The following is an 18,990-nucleotide window of genomic DNA, read 5'->3' as shown; positions in this document are numbered from 1 at the left end:
CTCTCTCTGTCGGGGTTCACCAATCTCCCAGTTGCATCTGTAACCTAGACGTAGTCTATATAGCCTAACTGCTATTTCCCTGTGGATTCCTTTTGGGATATTTAACCTTTCTAATTTGGTTGCCTGAAGATACCATGTTGCAGATGGCGAACCTTCAGCTATTCTCTGGTGCAGGTAGGCTTTGTTGAGATGTGAGAGTTTTTTGGTGATGATGTTTTTTATGTTCTCTAGGCTGGGTTGAATTGTTTTATGTATCACTGGATGACGAGTTGCCAATTTAGCAATTTCATCAGCTTTTTCATTTAATGGGATTCCAATATGGGATGGGATCCAGTTTAAAGTTATGTTGAGTCCTTTGCCTTTAGCGACTGCTCAAAGATACAAAATGGTGGTAATTATTTCCACGGTTTTTGTCCTAGTATTTGAAGTGCAGCTTTTGAGTCTGTGTGTATGATTGCATTTTGAGTGTTTTGTGCAGTTACATATGCGCATGCCTGTTGTATGGCTAACAGCTCAGTTTGGGTTGATGATACTGGTCCTCCCAGTCTCCAATATGCCTGTACGCTGGCCGTGCAAAGAGCAGCGCCAGCATTCTCATATTCTGTGTCCACCGATCCGTCTGTGAAGATGTGGGTGGCTCCTGGGGGGTAGAAATAGCCTAAGCTACTCTATCCCTTTGAGATGTATTTATTGCTTATCTCAATAAACATACTTGAACTTGGGTGGCTCCTGCTACTGCTATGCTATACATTTGCTCTTCTATTATGCGCCTTAGGATTGTCGGATCATAGGCAGCCTTTTTCATTGGGAGACTTTCTATTACTATTTTGAAAGTAGGCTCTTCCCACGGCGCGGAAGGAGTGTAATTTGGGTGTGAATGATCATCCTCTCTATCAAGAATCATGCTTTTTAAATGTAGTCTGTTTAGGACTTTTCCTGCTCTTGCAGCCCAAGAGTTTCCATTGTTTTGGCCGTCGGCTATTCACTTCAAGCTTGCTTATATTTGGTGACTACACCTCAGCTTCCTCCAATAAGATAGAAGGATGGAAGACCTGTAATTAGGGAAAGGATTATAGCTTCTGTAATTAGTGCTAATTAGTTACGTCATTAAGCTAATGAAAGATTGGAGCGAGTATAAGGTTTAATCGCTACAATAATAATAATAATAATAATAATAATAATAATAAAAATAATAATAATAATAATAATAATAATAGACACATATATCACACTAAAGTGATACATATATAAGTGAGAAAATCCACCAGGACTGTAAACACATCTCTAGTGGATTTTATCATTGATGTATTGTTAGTGTGACTTGTGTGTGTGTGTGTCTGAAGCTGTAGCGTGAGGTGTGGATCACTCTGTCCTTCCACCCGATGAGGATATCATGAACACAAGAGTGAATAAGGTAACAGTGATACTAAAAGTCCCCATCTCGCAGGATGGTTCGTCATATGTTCAGTAGCCTGCACTGGCAAATGTTGGGTGCAATAAAATGATATCTTCAAGAACACGAGAGTGAATAAAGTAATTACAAAGCTCCAGGCACCTCATGCCAACGGGTCTGAATGGTCCAATAACTGGTCATTCAGTGATGTAGTGCGGGAGATCATGCCGCAGTTCCTGCTCAGAGTTTGCACCTGGAGTGCTCAGGATTGGGAGATCCGTCACCTGCAGCCACCTGCCACAGGTAACGGTAACCCAACCTGATCCTTGCAACCACTGTGTCGCACAGTCTGGTGGACGTTTTGTGCTGCCCATAGATATAGGTTTCAGATCTGAACAAATTATAGCTAGTTATACTAGTGCTTTCAGGTCGTTGGAGTCAGTAATTTCTTTCTTATCAGATCTGAGTGTTTGGACCAATACAGTTTTGACAGCAGAGATGGGGATACCTAGATCTAATTCAACTTCATCTTTGTTACACGCTAATTTGGCTGCAATGTCTGTCTCATTATGATGGGTTATATTTATGTGTGAAGGTATCCATACAAAGAAGATCCGAAACCCTTTACTCTGTGCAGCGATTAGGTAATTTATAATTGGTAGTATGAGGTTCTTGCTGTCGATCTTCCAAGAGAAGTTTTCGATTGCTTGAAGAGCAGACTTTGAATCACAAAATATTGTTTCTCCTCCAATGTTTTTTAATGTACCGGTAGCTAGTTGTAGTGCCGCCAGTTCTGCTTGTGTGGAGGTCAGCCAGTTGTTTAACCTGACACTGACAATTTGTGTGCAAATATTATTTCTATAAAACCTACATGCTGCTGCAGTCCGTTCAGTAGAAGATTGGACTGAGCCGTCGGTGTAGACACAGTGCTCGTGAGATCTTAATTCTCGATGGAGGAGGCAATTGTTTCAAGTGTAACAGCTTTGAGAAGAGCAAGATTTTCATTATCTTTCTTGGTAACAGGTGTGTATGATACTTGATACAGATAGAGGAATATCAGAGACAGATAGATTGCACTTAAAACGAATGTTGAGTTTGATGAGATTGTAGGCGTTTTTGCTCAGCCACTTATCATAAAAGGAGTGAGTTGGTATGTTGGCACCAGTCAATAGGGTGTTAAGAGCAGTAAATAATTTGTCTCTGAGCAATGCAGGAGATATCGGGTCTCTCATGACTCAACATATTATTAATCACCAAATCTACGGGAATCACATCATATGTTTCACACTTGATACCCTGAAAATCACCTGGCTAGAAAGGAGGGGGGGGGGGTGCCTATAAATGATAATTTTTAAAGCATTTAACTTAGGCGTGTACCCGACCAGCCTATGTCTATCCCGAACCCTAGACCATTCCCCATGCACGTTTGGATGAGGCTAGTCCCCAAGTGTCTGGCCTCCAGCTTTAGACAGACTGACAGACATTCTCTCGTATATGTATATAATATAGAGGAGCTGAGTTGTGATTTCATAGAAGATATTTGTATTTTTATAAAACCATTACTGTCCATGCAGGTTCTTAATCTAATAGATAATTATATGTAGGTAATTGGTAGGAAAATTTTGAAGAATATTAATAGGAACAGTGCAGTACAATTTGAAGATTATTAATAGGTACATTGGATCATAATCTGAAGGATATTAATAGGTACATTGTAGCAAAATTTGTGTTCAACATAACAACTATGATATAAGTTGATAGCAGTGATTACATGGTGAAGTTGCATGTCTTAGGCATATATATTGGGGGAGTGGGTAGCACAAAATACAGTGTGAGTTTGAAGTTGTATGTGGGTGCTGAAGTTGAGTCTCTTGTCTATGTATAGGTCAAGGAACTTTCCATCATATTTATTACTGATGTTAACATTGTCTATCTGAAGCTGAATTTCGTTTGATGATTTGCTTTCAAATAAAATGTAGTAAGTTCTTTTCTATTTTTAATGTGATTTTGTTGGTTGACATCCATGAGTGAACTTTTTTTAATTCGTTATTTATTAATTCCATAGACTAATTGAAAGTCTTTGATTGTCCTACCTTTGGGCAGGGACAAATTAGTTGAACATAAGATAAGATAAGATAAGATTTATTGTTTTATTTATTTATCTATCTATCCATTTATATATATACAAGAAGGTACATTGGGTTTATGAGGATACAGTGCATGGTATTTACACTCTTGTAAAGCCACTAGTACGTGTAGCATTTCGGGCAGGTCCTTAATCTAACAGATAATTTTAAGTAGGTAAGTTCTAGCAAAATTTATAAAATGATAACAGATACATTGCAAGAAAAAAAATGAGATGAGAGAGATTAGTAAGTATATTAAAGCACATTGGTAGCTCGGGAAGATTGCATTGACAGCATATTGATAGCACATATAAGAAGACAGTAACGATCATAATGGTAAAGTTGTTTGGATTAGGTACATAAAGATTGGGAGATTGGGTAGTACTAGATACAGTGCAATTTTTACAGCACTATGAAGATGAAATTAGGTACTTTTTGTTTTTGTTTTTGAATGAGGCAAAAGTTGGACAGCTTTTCAATTCATTAGGGAGTGAGTTCCATAGACTGGGTCCCTTTATTTGCATAGAGTGTTTACACAGATTAAGTTTGACTCTGGGGATATCAAAGAGATATTTATTTCTTGTGTGGTGATTATGGGTCCTATTGCATCTGTCCAGGGAGAGTTTCAGGGCTATAAGATAAGAGAACATGAGATAAGATATTTATTAAGGTAAAAGTACATATATTGAAAATGAGTTACAAACATGATGTCAGATTAATAGATAGAGCTAGTGTACATACACTGCCTGAAGCACTAATGCGCACAGCGTTTCGGGCGAGGTGGAAAAAAACGACTAAAACTTAATACTTATTGAGATCAAAAGGATAAATTGAATTAAAAAAAGAAAAAGAGAATGATAATAATTACCTGATGGATAGAACAGTAGAAAAAGCAGAAGAAATGTTAACAAAATAAACAGAAGATTACAATTTTCTTTAATCAAATCAAATTTTTACTCAGGTAAAGGTACATACATTCAAGACGAGTTACAAACACAATGTTGAATTTATAGATAGAGGTAGTACATACAATGCCTAAAGTCACTAGTACACACAGCGTTTCAGGCAAGGTGTGGGAACAATTAACCTAATTAGGCCATAGCAACAACACACCTAAGGATTCAAATTTCCTGTTATTACCACAGTACAGTAGATAACTAGAATTAATCATAATAGTTGTTTAAGCCACCATATGTGGTATAATTTATATTTAACTAGAGGTAAATATTTACAACTTAATTTATATCCACTATTGTGGTATAAGTTGTAAACATCCCTCCATACTATGTGCAGGTAAGTTCTGGCTGAATCAAATATACAGTCCGCTTAGAATCACAATAATTCAATATTGAAGTTAACAAAAAATATAATAAATGCCTGCTAGGAATTCCCACACCATGAATACAGTTTCTAAATTAAGCAACTGACATATGTGGAGAGCTAGTGTCAAAATTGATAAGTTTGTCCTGCACACCGCCCCCACCCCCATCCAGTGGGCAGCGGTGGATAGGTTACAGTCACTTAGTTACTACCTACAGTTTGCAAACTGGGGATATTTGACTACGATTTCTGGAAGCAGATAATTATGATTTAAATATTTACACATCTCTGGGATATTTGTTATAGAATTGTTTCTGAATTCACGTATCTTTTCGCACTCCATCACATAGTGACGGAGGGTGTGCGAATAATTTTGTTGACACAGTTTACATTGGGTCCTCTAACATGTATTCGGAGGCCAACATGAGATGGAGTCCACATGAGATGGACTCTGTTACCATCCTTAATAATTTTGTTGCATTTGTGTCTAGCTTCGGACACGAGCATGTTACAGTTATGTCTTAAAGAGTTGAGAGCATTTAATACAATACAATACAATACAATACAATTTTATTTAGGTAAGGTACATACATACAATAAATATTTACAAGGATTGTTTGACTTATAGGTAGAGCTAGTACATACAATGCCTAAAGCCACTATTACGCAAAGCGTTTCGGGCATGATAAACTTAAATGACAAGCTTAATACTAATTGAGCATAATGAGTAGAATGAAAACAAGAAATGAAAACATAGATGAAAAAGCAGCACAAATACAATTATGTCGACTAACAGCGCTCTTTAAAGAAAAAAACAGACATTGGTTGACAATAGAAGGGTAAGGTAGGTTACAGGGAATTTATTAGGTATAGCTTCGCTTTTAACTTAAACTGGTTGAGAGAGGTACAGTCTTTAACATGGTTGGGAAGGTCATTCCACATTCTGGGCCCCTTGATTTGTAGAGCATTTCTAGTTTGATTAAGTCGTACTCTAGGAATATCAAAACTGTATTTATTTCTGGTGTGATGCTCATGGGTTCTGATACAACCTTCTATGAAGCTTTTGAGATCAGGATTGGCATTATAGTTTAGCGTTTTATATATGTATAATACACATGAGAGAATGTGCAGTGACTTAATGTCTAACATATTCAGAGATTTAAGTAGGGGTACCGAGTGATGTCTGGGGCCAGAATTGGATATTGTCCTAATAGCAGCTTTGTGTTGAGTAATTAGAGGACGTAAGTGATTTTGGGTAGTAGAGCCCCAAGCACAAATACCATAGTTGAGATATGGATAGATAAGGGAGTAATAGAGAGTCACCAGGGCAGGGCGTGGTACATAATATCTGATCTTAGAAAGAATGCCCACAGTTTTTGAAACTTTTTTTGATATGTTTAGAATGTGTCCCTGGAAATTAAGCTTGTGGTCAATGAGAATGCCAAGGAATTTGCCATCTAATTTGTTACAAATTTGGGTATTGTTTATTTTGAGATTTATTTGATTAGAGGATTTATTGCCAAACAGAATATAGAAGGTTTTGTCAATGTTAAGGGTGAGTTTGTTGGCAGTTAGCCACAGATGGACTTTATTTAGCTCAGTATTTACTGTGGCATTTAGAGCAAGGGGATCAGGACTGGAGTAAATGAAGGTTGTGTCGTCAGCAAATAGAATTGGTTTGAGGTGTTGGGAGGCATTTGGAAGGTCATTAATGTAGATGAGAAAGAGGAGAGGGCCAAGTATGCTGCCCTGGGGAACACCAATGTTGATGGGTAGGGTGGGAGAAATTGTATTATTCACAGAAACATATTGGAGCCTGTCAGTAAGGTAGGATTTGAGGTATTGTAGGGAGTGTCCTCTGACTCCATAATGATGTAATTTAAGAAGAAGGTTTTGGTGGTTGACAGTGTCAAAAGCTTTACGCAGGTCCACAAACAACCCAACAGGGAACTCATTTTTATCAAGAGCTGTATGAATCGAGTTAAGCATACTAATAAGTGCATCGTTAGTGCTTTTTTTGGGTCTGAAGCCATATTGGCAAGGGCTAAGTATATTGAGTTTGGCTAGATATGAGTAAAGCTGCTTATAGATTAGTTTTTCAAAAATTTTTGACAAGTTTGGCAGGATAGATATAGGTCTGTAGTTGTTAACATCTGTGAGATTACCACATTTGTGGACAGGCGTTACTCTCGCTTTTTTTAGAATATCTGGGAAGGTTTGGAGTTCAAGTGACTTGTTGAAGAGCAAAGCAATAGCAGGGGCTAAAGATCTGGAGGCTTTTTTGTAAATTAAAGTTGGTATCTCCTCAAGGGCACTAGACTTGGTTTTAAGGGAAAGGATTATCTCATTGACGTCAGTGGAATTAATAGGCTTTAGGTACAGAGACTGTGGATAGTTACCTGAAAGATAGTCATTAATGTCTGTACTGGAAGATGGAATATCATTTGCAAGGGATGAACCAATGGAAGAGAAGAACCTATTGAACTCAGTAGCAGAATCAGAGGCTGAAAGCTGACCATCGTTATTAGACAGGAGAGTCAGTTTGTTATTTAAAGACTTCTTTGATCCCAATATTTGAGAAATTGTTCTCCAAGTTTGTTTAATGTTGCTCTTTATTTGGGTAAATTTATCTTCGTAGTATTTAGTTTTGGCTCGTCTAATTATCTTAGACAGCAATAATGAGTAATTCTTTGAGAATTCTTTGGAGACAATTCCTAACCTATACTTCTTCTCAAGGTCATGTTTTTTATTAATAGATTTAAGTATTCCCTTTGTAAGCCAGGGATTGTTAAGCCTTTTGGTTGTGACTTGTTTTGTAAGCATAGGACAGTGGGTGTTATAAAGGCTAAGAGTTTTTTGAAGAAAAGATTGTACTGCAAGGTTGATGTCCACTATGTTACCTAACTCGGACTCCCAGTTGACATTATCAGCAGCAGTTATAAAATTGTCTATAGCAGTTTCATTGTGTAGTCTAAAACGTATCACTCTTGACTCAAGAGGTGGTTTGCTAATGTTAGTTAAGAGAAATGTGGGGTAATGATCTGTAGTGCTATCGGTGATTATACCTGAAGTAAGCGGAGAGGTTATGTTTGTCCAGATGTGATCGAGCGTCGTGGCAGTGCTATCAGTGATTCTAGTAGGTCTAGTGATTAAGGGTATGAGGAAGCAGGAATTCATACAGTTGAGGAAGCTAACAGCAGTGGGGTGTTCAGGCTCGCAGAGGTCAATATTAAAGTCCCCTGCGATAATTAGGTGGTTTTTGTTCAGTCTGTTATCAAGTATTAGATTTCTAAGGTTTGAGTTGAATTCGGACACATCAGTGTTAGGAATTCTATAAACTGCACCCACAGTCAGGACAGACTCGGCACCCTTGACTCTGAAGCTGGCGAAGATATACTCCCCATAGCAGTCTCTGGTTCTAATTTCTTTTAAGCATGTTAGTTCTTGGTGGTAGTAAAGAGCAGTGCCACCACCTCTCTGAATTTGACGACAGTTGTGAATTGCTGAGTAGTTAGGCATGTTAAAGAGCTGAGTAGTATCCTCTTTCAACCATGTTTCAGTAAGTATAATAAAAGAGAATTTGTTGTCAATAGCTTCAATCAAGGCACTAACATCATCGAAGTGTTTACCTAGGGATCTAACGTTCAAATTGATTACAGAGATATTGTGATTATGAGTTAATACATTGTTTACATCATGTGCTGCAAAATATCTGCAATTTAGATCATTAAAGTGATAATTGTCATAGATAGTGGATAAGAGGTTAAGTTCTGGGTCTATACTTGTCTGCATAAAAAAGCTGATTGCAGGAAAAACAAGGGAAGAAAGGCAAATAACAAGGTAGAAATAAGCTATAAAATAGGGAAAAAGATGTACACAATACAGAACAAAGCAAACTCAAAAGGGGCTTACAGGGGTACAATGGAGTAAGGGAGTATGGCTAGGCTAGGCAACCTAGGTAATAAATGAGATTAACGAAAAAACATATAAACATGACTATACAAAACACAAGATATAGAAATACAAAACAAAAATATAAACAAGACTAAGCAATACAAAAACAAATTGAGCAAAAATGAAAAATGAGGTAGATTGCTTACAAGTACTCTCAGGTACACTGTAAGTAACAATTTACAATTTGAGATACAGGCAAAGCCAGGGGTACAATGGAGTAAGGGAGCATGGCGAGGCTAGGCAACCTAGGTAATAAATGGAATCAAAGAAAAGTTGAATAATAAGCATAGGCAAATTTAAGCTAATGATTAATAACTATAAATAGTTCAGTTATGACTGTATAATTAATAAGACCTGAAGAACTATTTATGCACTCAATTAAAAAAATTTCAGTAAATGACTAGTTAAGAGTAAGTTAAAAATTAAGTCAGAAAATGAAACAAGGAGACTTAGGAAACCTAGCCCCACTAGTTGACAGGGGGTTAATTAAGTTAATTCACTGGGAGTGATAATGAGCTGAGACAGACCACATTGGGAGAGGAAAGTGTTGAGGTTCTCTTCTTTAGTAATTGTGAACATTTTGCCCTCTGCGGTTAAGGATGATAAAGAGTTACTTACAATTAATGTATCAAGTTTGGAGACTTGTACACATTTCAGTGCAAGGATCAAGGCAAATAGTTCAGTCTGAAGGGTAGAGGACCAGTTGTTTATACGGACTCCCCACTCACAATATAAGCCATCGCCCATTGTCAGGACAACTGCACTTCCAGCTGCACCCGTGGTGCGGTGTAGGGAACCATCAGTGTATATGATTTGAGATTTTTTAATTTCATTTCTTTATTATGCACCCCCCATACCCATCCCGTGGGCGGTGGTGGAAAGGGTTACAGAGGCACATAATGGGTTCAGCAACTGAACCCCCTGGTTCATTTAGCTAAGCAAGTAACAATCTTTTGACGCTAGTTACACAATTGTTAATATTACATACACATGTACATATATACACATACATGCACACAAATACATATACATATCAATAATCTTTTGATAACACAAGTGATTCAACAAGAGGCTCACAACAGTCACTATTCCTGGCACTTTACACCTATGATGAGTCAGTTACTGTTACATTTAAGGCGGAAGAGAAACAATCTTCGTTCACATGGTTTATTGTCAACAACAACAACAACAACAGGTATCCGGTACACAACTTATTATTTACAAGATTATAAACAAATGAGCATCTGCTCAAAACATGCTACACTTAACATCTGTAGTACTTAATCCTTATAGTTACTAGTCTTGCTCCACACCCACCCAACTGGGCGGCAGCTTTACAGTCATGTGCTCCACACCCACCCAACTGGGCGGCAGCTTTACAGTCATGTGCTCCACACCCACCCAACTGGGCGGCAGCTTTACAGTCATGTGCTCCACACCCACCCAACTGGGCGGCAGCTTTACAGTCATGTGCTCCACACCCACCCAACTGGGCGGCAGCTTTACAGTCATGTACATGCATTACTTACAGTAAGCAAATTTTGGATACTTCGCTAAGATTGCTGGCAATACATCATTATGAATGATGTACTTACACATTTCTTGGACTCCACTGATGGTGTTATCTCTGAATTCAGCGATTTTTTTCAAATTCCATTATATAATGACGCAAAGTATGCGAATAGTTCTGATGACAGAGTTTACATTTAGTCAAATCTAAATCAGCACATTCAAACTTCCAGAGGTACTTGTAGCCGAGCCTAAGCCAGCAGTTTGAGAGAGAATGCTCTGTGGACTGTTTCCACATGGCTTAAGGCGTTGAGCTTTGCCTCGTGACTAAGGTTGAGTTGATCTTTAATTGCTACTTTGGTAGACAAAAAAAAATAGAATTCCAGTGTCAGCTAATTACTATCTTACCTTTTGTGCTTCAACACAATGTAAATTTAATTACAATTATGTGAACAGATGTAATACCTTCAAACCTGTTTATCTAATACCTATCTAATATCTACCTGTTTATCTAATAATAATTATATGTAATACCTAATGTACAAGAATGTAACAACTCTTGTATATATCTCAAAAAAAACATCTAAGGACCTCGTTATGTGTCATATTATATAATGTGAAAACCCTAGACTATCTACTGAAGTAATACAGTCGGAGTCATTCTCGACTCACAATCAGGAATTCCGGTTTCGAATCCTGGGCGAGACAGAAGTGGTTGAGCGCATTTTTTATCACCTAATGTGGCCGTTCACATATCAGTAAATAGGCACACAGGAGTCAGTCAGCTTGTTGAAGAGATACATTCTGGGGAGGGTGAGTAATTCGACCCTGGGGGGGGGACCTCGATATAAGCCTAACACGTATATATATACATTGGCTGCCTGTCCCCCGACACAATGAATTATTATATTAGTAGGATTCTAAAGAAAGATCTAAATCAGATAGCCCCATATTATGTAAATGTGGCGCTTTCGGATATATGTCAATACAGCCTCCTTTAGATACCACCTTGTAGCTAAGTCCACGCTGAGAGATGAGATTTATTACGTGAGGCTTGAGGACAGGTTGGTTCTTCTCACTGTGTAGACCTCGACCTGTTATGATGCGAACTCTGGACTCGTCAGAATGTTTCCTCAAGAAGGAGTTGACAGCGACGTCAGCCTCATGTCTGTACATACCATGCAAGTCCAGTTCCCACGCTCGGTTGCGGTACCTCTCTCTCGATTCTTCATTTAACTGAGTATTTGAACTGCAAAAAGAATAGTTTACAGTTAAAAAAAAAGCTAAGAAACCACTGAAAATGCAAACGGAAATCACAATAGTGTGATCTATCAATGAGAACATTTTGGAATAAAAAGTGGGTGCTCACTTTTTCTAGCCTATCCAAACATGCGCACTACTGACATGCAAGAAGCTGAGGCGCGTCTGTGGACCTCAGACACGCCAGTTCCATGAACTTATAGCTGTTTTTTTTTTATTCACACTGTAATCTTTCGTATAAAATAGGGTAGCAGCACATTGCTGTGTATACCTAAGTCAGTTAAATAAATATATCCATCCCACCAAAATGTTCTCAAATAAGTACAATTTATATTTATTCATTTTGCCAACTACGAAATTTCATTAAGCAGAAATACAGTAAAGAAAATTTGACAAATACATGTAAATGGAGATATACAACTAAATGAATCAAAGGAAAATTTACATAACAAAGATTACTCACGGAGGAGCAGTCTCAGTGTAAACAGGACCACGTTGAGCCGGACGTACTATCAAGTGATGGTCCTGGTACATCCGTAAGTTACGATGTTGAGCCGGACGTGCCAATGTCTGGCCCTGGTACATCCGGACGTTGCCATCTTCACTCGGGCCCACCAATATTAGCCACAATAGGAAAAATACTATTGCCACTACCATTAACACTTCCGCAAACTCTGCCGACATTTCCAACACTGGTACCAATACCTTATTAGATTAATATCTGTAAAATATGTTAAAATTATTTTTATTATTGTCATTTGTTGTTATTTATTTACTTATTTATGTTGTTGAATATGACCGAGAGGGTAAGATTAATAATTCTAACACGAATTTCTCAATATTTCTTACGTTTATCTTCACTGTTGGGGGTAATTGAAAAATTAACTCTCCAAAATTAATTCTTTTATTTTTGGTCTGACGCCTGAACGCGTTTCATAATGCTTATTGCATTTGCAAAGACTAGTTTACACATAACATTCATTATACTTATACTCGTTTTGGGTGAAGTGATATGGTACAAAAGTTTTGGGTGAGGTGACAAAACTATGCCAGAAGTACGTACGTACGTACGTAAATTCGAAAAAGTACGTACGAATTCGTGACTATTAACGACCATCACAATAGGTACTATATAAACAGGAGGATGGGCTGCAGATATACAAATCTCTACAGTGTCATACTTTTCCTGATATCCTTAAAAAAACAGAGTGACGCCAGTTCATAAAAGAGGCGAGACAGCTGACATAAACAATTACAGACCAAAATCAAATTTACCTATACTTTCACAAATATTTCAAAAATTATTTACGAACACCTCTATTACTACTTTGTAAAACTCAGCATATTAAGCCTCTGCCAGTTTGGCTTCCGTTCCCAAAAGAGTACCAATGATGCCATTATTACTCTGCTAAATATAATCTACACAGCCCTTGACAAAAATGAGTTTCAATTGGCCCTCTTCATTGACCTGAGAAACCCCTTTGATACTGTAAACCATAACTATCTCTTACTTGAACTTCACCACTATGGTATCCGAGGCCTTGCTCTGGACTATATTCGTTCCTGTCTCAGTGACAGACACCAATATGTAGCCATCAATTGCATAACCTTCCCCACTCTACCATTAACAGTAGGGTTGCCACAGGGCAGCATCTTGGGACCTCTCCTATTACTTATATACGGCAATGATTTGCCAAATGTTTCTAACATTCTTAAACCTATACTATTTGGTGATGATACTACCTTCATCTATTCTGACCCCAACCCCCACACACTGAATAATATTGTCAACAATTAATTAAAAAAGTCCACTCATGGATGTCAACCCGCAAACTTACACTAAACATAAAAAGACCTTCTACATTTTTTGGTAGAAAATCATCAAATCAGAGGTAAATAGTATTTACCTACTTAAAATTTTCTTAGATTAAGGACCTGCCCGAAACGCTGCGGGTACTAGTGGCTTTACAAGATTGTAATTACTATGCTATGTATCCTCACAATCCCAATGTACCTTCTTGTATATAAATAAATAAATAAATAAATAAATACAGTATGCTAAATTTACGTATAATGTTTTAAAGGATCTTCTTGATTAGAAATTCATTTTCAATTCGTGTTTACGAACAGCTACACCATTGGAAAGTGTTTAAAACGTAGAGATCCTTTAACCTTTGACCTTTAACATTTGGTGTTTATTGTCTATCATTTTAAATGTTGGAACTGTAATGTTCTATACATGGGGAAATTACCTCACGAAACTTCAAACACCGTATATAGTAACTGCGGCCGGACAGTGGTCGTCGTTCGGGAGACTGGCCGTATAACCTATATGAAGCTGAGTTACATATTTATTTGAGGCCAAAAGTTAAAAATTCAGCAACGTTGAGAGAAATCCACTAACCTGTTGGCACCAGCGACCACAGGGAGGAATGGGTGTAGAGGCCAGCTAGAGGTTGCTGCAGGTGGGTTGAGTGACCAGAGTGTGTGTGACGACTGTGGTGGACCAAGATGATACAGCCAAGCAACAACGGCGCAATATACCAGCCATGAGCATGTGGGGTAGACCCCGACGCCAGTTGACTTACCATCTCGTCCATTTCATCAACCGTTATTTTTACACCTTAGTCTTCTTATACATAAAATTTGCTTTCCTGCTCTCGTATCTGATAAGATATATTAAATGTGAGTGTTTCATATTGCTTTACAAATGTTTGAGGAATGAGTTTTACCTCAGAAAATGTTTTATAAATGTGTTCGGCATTTGGAGTCCGGGAGGAGGAGTGGGGGATCACCAAGAATGAAGGGACAGACACATACACGTCGTATTCCTGTGTGATAAGTCATCTGCGATTTAAAAGAATTCGAATATATTTTACTATTGCTTGATAGCATTTGAGAGCATAAAGCCTCTATATAGTTATAAAGCACTAACCAAGCTGAGGACGCGGGGTGAGTGAAATATAATCATAGGCTAATTATCTAAGTATAATGTGTTTAGGTTTTCCCATCAGGCAACAAGTTACATGCAACAAAGCAACAGTCGCTCATCGTAGCTCTAATGTTTACATTCACTGACTTTTTTAACAAATAATATTATGTTTAGGTAGATTAGGACTCGTTGAATAAATTGGACAGTTAGCTTAATAAAGGATTGGGTGATAAGGTTAGTCGTTAGAATGTTCAATATTGTTCAAAACCTTAATCATGACTTTCACTTATGAGATGGCAACTTGTATTCGGGAAGTGCACTTGCTGCGGCGGTGCAAGGACACTCGGCAGCGACGCGGTGCAACAATACGTACAGGACCTGACAACTTCTGATCACTTTTCACCCAATCTCCCTCACTAGTTGTCTCTGTAAATGTCTTGAAAGGATGCAGGCGATGAGTCACACTAACGTGGCTAAAGTATGTTGACCAGACCACACACTAGAAGGTGAAGGGACGACGACGTTTCGGTCCGTCCTGGACCATTCTCAAGTCGATTGTGTCATTCTCACAATCGACTTGAGAATGATCCAGGACGGACCGAAACGTCGTCGTCCCTTCACCTTCTAGTGTGTGGTCTGGTCAACATCTTGAAAGGATGGTTCTCAACCGTCTTCTTTGCAGAATTGGTAACATGTTGTCTCCCCAGATATATGGCTTTACGAATGGAAAGAGTGTACATCACTGTATTACCACATTCCTCACCCTGCATACTGATAGGTCATATACCACTTTCCTAGATCTTAAGTCAGCCTTTGACATTGCTATCCCACACGTCATTCTGAGTGAACTTGCTAAAATGAATGATGGAGGATGGCTTCTACGGTGGATAAGAGGTTATTTATCCAACAGGAAGTCTGTTGGATACTGTTCAAGGGCATAGGAGTGTAACGAGAGATTTTGAACTTGGCACTCCACAGGGAGGTGTCCTCAGTCCTACTCTGTTCAATGTGTTAATCAATGCACTTTTAAACTCAGTAACTAGGAGACCCAGCGAACACATCATTAGCTATGCAGATGATATACTGATCCACACCAATGTGTATACCAACACCCAAAATGTTCTGAACGCTGTATTGCACACATGTCAGGAACTAGGCTTAGTCATCTCAGTAGAGAAAACAAAGATCCTGAACCGACGTCCACCCAGACGGGGTGGGGCCGTTCGCAAGATGCAGCTGCATGATGGCTCTCTGCTCGACTATGTAACCAGATACAAATACCTTGGTCTTGAGGTTCCACTGTACCACAATGTTGTAGCCAGACTGGGTCGTCAATATAGGGAGAGGCTTAGTGCTCTCAAGGCTGTGGCAGGCTACCATCCAGGCTATGGTGCAAAGGTGAGAATTGTCAAAATGATGTATCTCTCATATATTAGGTCTCTGATTATGCTGCACCCATGCTTGCCCTAGTGCCTGAGAGAATGCTTGGAGGGTTCGAAAAGATGCAAAACGAAGCCATGAGGATAATCCTCGGATGCCCCCGTACAACTAAATTACTAAACATGAGGAAGGAACTGAATATTTCATGTGTAAGTGATCGTACCACTGAAATTAATGCTTTATTTGGTATCAAGATGCTTAGGCTAACCCACCCTAACCCCTGCATTGAAGCCCTCCAAGCCTTCTTCCTTGAAGGTCAGCATCCCTCCAAATGGATTGCCGTAACTGCCACTGTGCTCAGAATGTATAACTTTCATCACCCCTTCCAAGAGAGACACCAACGACATTTTCCTGTCCCATGGGAGATCACTCCTTTCCAAATTACTGTCCCCTCTTTCCCACCCAGGAAGCTGATTAAAGAACAAGCCTTGCTTCGACAAGAAGCAAAGTACAATGCCTTAAGCCAAATTGATACTTTAGTCAGAGAGCGCTGCCTTTCCCAGATTATTTACACTGATGGATCCTTGCATCAGTCCCATGGTGCAGCTGGAAGTGCAGTTGTTGTGACAGGGAGAGATGGTTCCTTCTCCCGTGAGTGTGGAGCGCGTCTCAGTAACTGGGCCTCCACTCTTCAGACTGAATTGGTTGCCATAATCATTGCACTCGAACGTGTAAATAAATCCAGAGTTGACACGCTAATTGTAAGTGACTCCTAATTATCAACCTTGACTGCCCTCAGCTCCCCAAGGCATAACTGTGACGTGCTTATCTCTGAAGCTAGACACAGATATAATGAAATAATCAATGATGGGGTCAAAGTTTGTCTCCTGTGGATTCCTTCCCATATTGGTCTCCGAATGCATGCCAGAACTGATGAGTTGGCCAAGACTTTTGCTCGTAAAGAAGGAATTGATTACCAACTTGGACTGCCTTTGAGCAGCCTGAGGGCAGCAATATTCCGAGAACATCAACTAAATTTCGGAGACTTGAGGCAAAGTGAAATTCACACCAGTTCCTCTATCTGTTATCATTCTATTATGCAGGAAGTACCGCACGTCTATGGGTCATCCAATAAGGTTAGCAGACTTCTAGATGTTACCACTGCTCTACAAATTAAGGGACCCAGAATGTGGAATGACCTTCCCAATCATGTCAATGACTGTACCTCTCTCAACCAGTTTAAGAGAAAAACTAAACACTACCTAATTAACTCTATGTAACCTACCTTACCCCTAAATGTCAACCCATGTCTTGCTATTTTCAAACAATGCTGTTTGTTGACCAACTTGTATAACTACTGATTTCTGCCATGTCCCCCCCCCCCAACCTTTTTCAGTTTTCTTCACAATTTATACTTTAATCTCAATTACTATTAAGCTTTAGTCTAAGTGGGTTTTTCTTCCCTCACCTCACCTTGCCCGAAACGCTGTGCGTACTAGTGGCTTTAGGTATTGTATGTACTACGTAGCTCTATCTAGAAATCCAACATTATGTTTGTAACTCATCTACTATGTATGTACTTTTACTTGAATTAACATTTTGATTTTTACTTTTTTGAAATGAAGGAGCGCGGTGATAGTGATGTTTACAGAGGTGCATTTTTGATTGATTTGTAGCAAGTATATTATGTCAGTAATATACTTGCTCCATATTCTCATTAGCTTATGTGCAGATAATGAGATGGGCCTCTTAATTCTACTTGGTCCACAAATTACAATTAAATCTTATTTATTTATTTAAAAAAGCAAGAGTAACGCCAGTTCATAAAGGAGGTAATCCGTCAGACATAAACAACTATAGACCAATATCGAACCTACCCATACTATCAAAAATATTTGAAAAAATTATCTACAAACAGCTCTACTCCTATCTCGTAAAATTCGACATTCTTAGCCCCTGTCAGTTCGGCTTCCGCTCCCAAAAGAGTACCAACGATGCAATTATTAGTCTCCTTGATATAATTTACTCAGCCCTTGACAAAAATGAGTTTCCGATTGGACTCTTCATTGACCTGAGAAAGGCCTTTGATATATGTTAATCACAATTACCTCTTACGTAAACTCTATCATTATGGAATCCGAGGCCATACACTGGACTATATCCAATCCTATCTTAGTGATAGACACCAATGTGTAGCCATCAATAATATAACCTCTCCCACTCTACCAATAACTGTTGGAGTGCCTCAGGGCAGCATCTTGGGACCTCTCCTATTTCTTATATACATCAATGATCTGCCTAATGTCTGTAACATTCTGAAACCTATTTTGTTTGCTGATGATACTACCCTCATCTACTCTAACCCCAACCCACATACACTAAATAATGTTGTTAATAATGAACTAAAAAAAGTCCACTTATGGATGTCAACCAACAAACTAACACTTAACATAGAAAAGACCTACTACATCTTATTTGGAAGCAAATCTACAAATGCAATTCAGCTTCAGATAGACAATGTAAACATTAGCAATAAAATGACGGAAAGTTTCTTGGCCTATTCCTAGACAAGAGACTCAACTTCAGCACCCACATACAACACATAACTAAGAAAGTCTCTAAAACAGTTGGGATACTCTCCAAAATCAGATATTATGTACCTAACTCTGCTCTCATCTCTCTATATTATGCACTAATCTATCCCTATCTTAATTATGGTATCTGTGCATGGGGTTCAACCACTGCAAACTACCTCAAGTCCATCATCACCCAGCAAAAATCTGCTATCAGAATAATAACAAATTCTGCTTTCAGACAACACTCAGGCCCCTTGTTTAACTCCCTAAACTTGCTAAACATAATCTCACTCCACAAATTCTCTTGTGTCAATTACATTTACAAAACCCTGTTCTTAAATGCAAATCCTGCTCTGAAACTCTCCCTGGACAGATGTAATAGGACCCATTATCACCACACAAGAAATAAATATCTCTTTGATATCCCCAGAGTCAAACTTAATCTGTGTAAACACTCTATGCAAGTAAAGGGACCCAGTCTATGGAACTCACTCCCTATTGAATTGAAAAGCTGTCCAACTTTTGCGACATTCAAAAATA

At 38.6% G+C, this 18,990-nt stretch overlaps 1 protein-coding gene across 3 annotated transcripts; it reads right to left on the bottom strand.

Moving 5' to 3' along the window:
- Window positions 1-9,946: 9,946 nt before the first annotated feature.
- On the bottom strand, window positions 9,947-14,177 carry LOC123755973 (uncharacterized). Of its 3 annotated transcripts, XM_069300273.1 has the most exons (4): window positions 13,967-14,177; window positions 12,125-12,254; window positions 12,026-12,070; window positions 9,947-11,551 (listed from the first exon to the last, which is right to left on the bottom strand). In XM_069300273.1, exons 1-4 carry the CDS (start codon window positions 14,160-14,162, stop codon window positions 11,212-11,214), a joined length of 711 nt encoding a protein of 236 aa, XP_069156374.1. In that variant the 5' UTR covers window positions 14,163-14,177; the 3' UTR covers window positions 9,947-11,211. The 3 variants fall into 3 exon arrangements, 2 of the variants coding, with proteins under 2 accessions (XP_069156374.1, XP_069156373.1); XR_011222001.1 differs by having other exon boundaries at window positions 12,026-12,283; window positions 13,967-14,125; XM_069300272.1 differs by having other exon boundaries at window positions 12,026-12,254.
- Window positions 14,178-18,990: the final 4,813 nt, after the last annotated feature.

Source organism: Procambarus clarkii, chromosome 43 (assembly GCF_040958095.1).
Source record: "Procambarus clarkii isolate CNS0578487 chromosome 43, FALCON_Pclarkii_2.0, whole genome shotgun sequence".
Lineage (NCBI taxonomy): Eukaryota > Metazoa > Arthropoda > Malacostraca > Decapoda > Cambaridae > Procambarus > Procambarus clarkii.
This window is presented reverse-complemented; position numbering and strand designations above follow the sequence as displayed.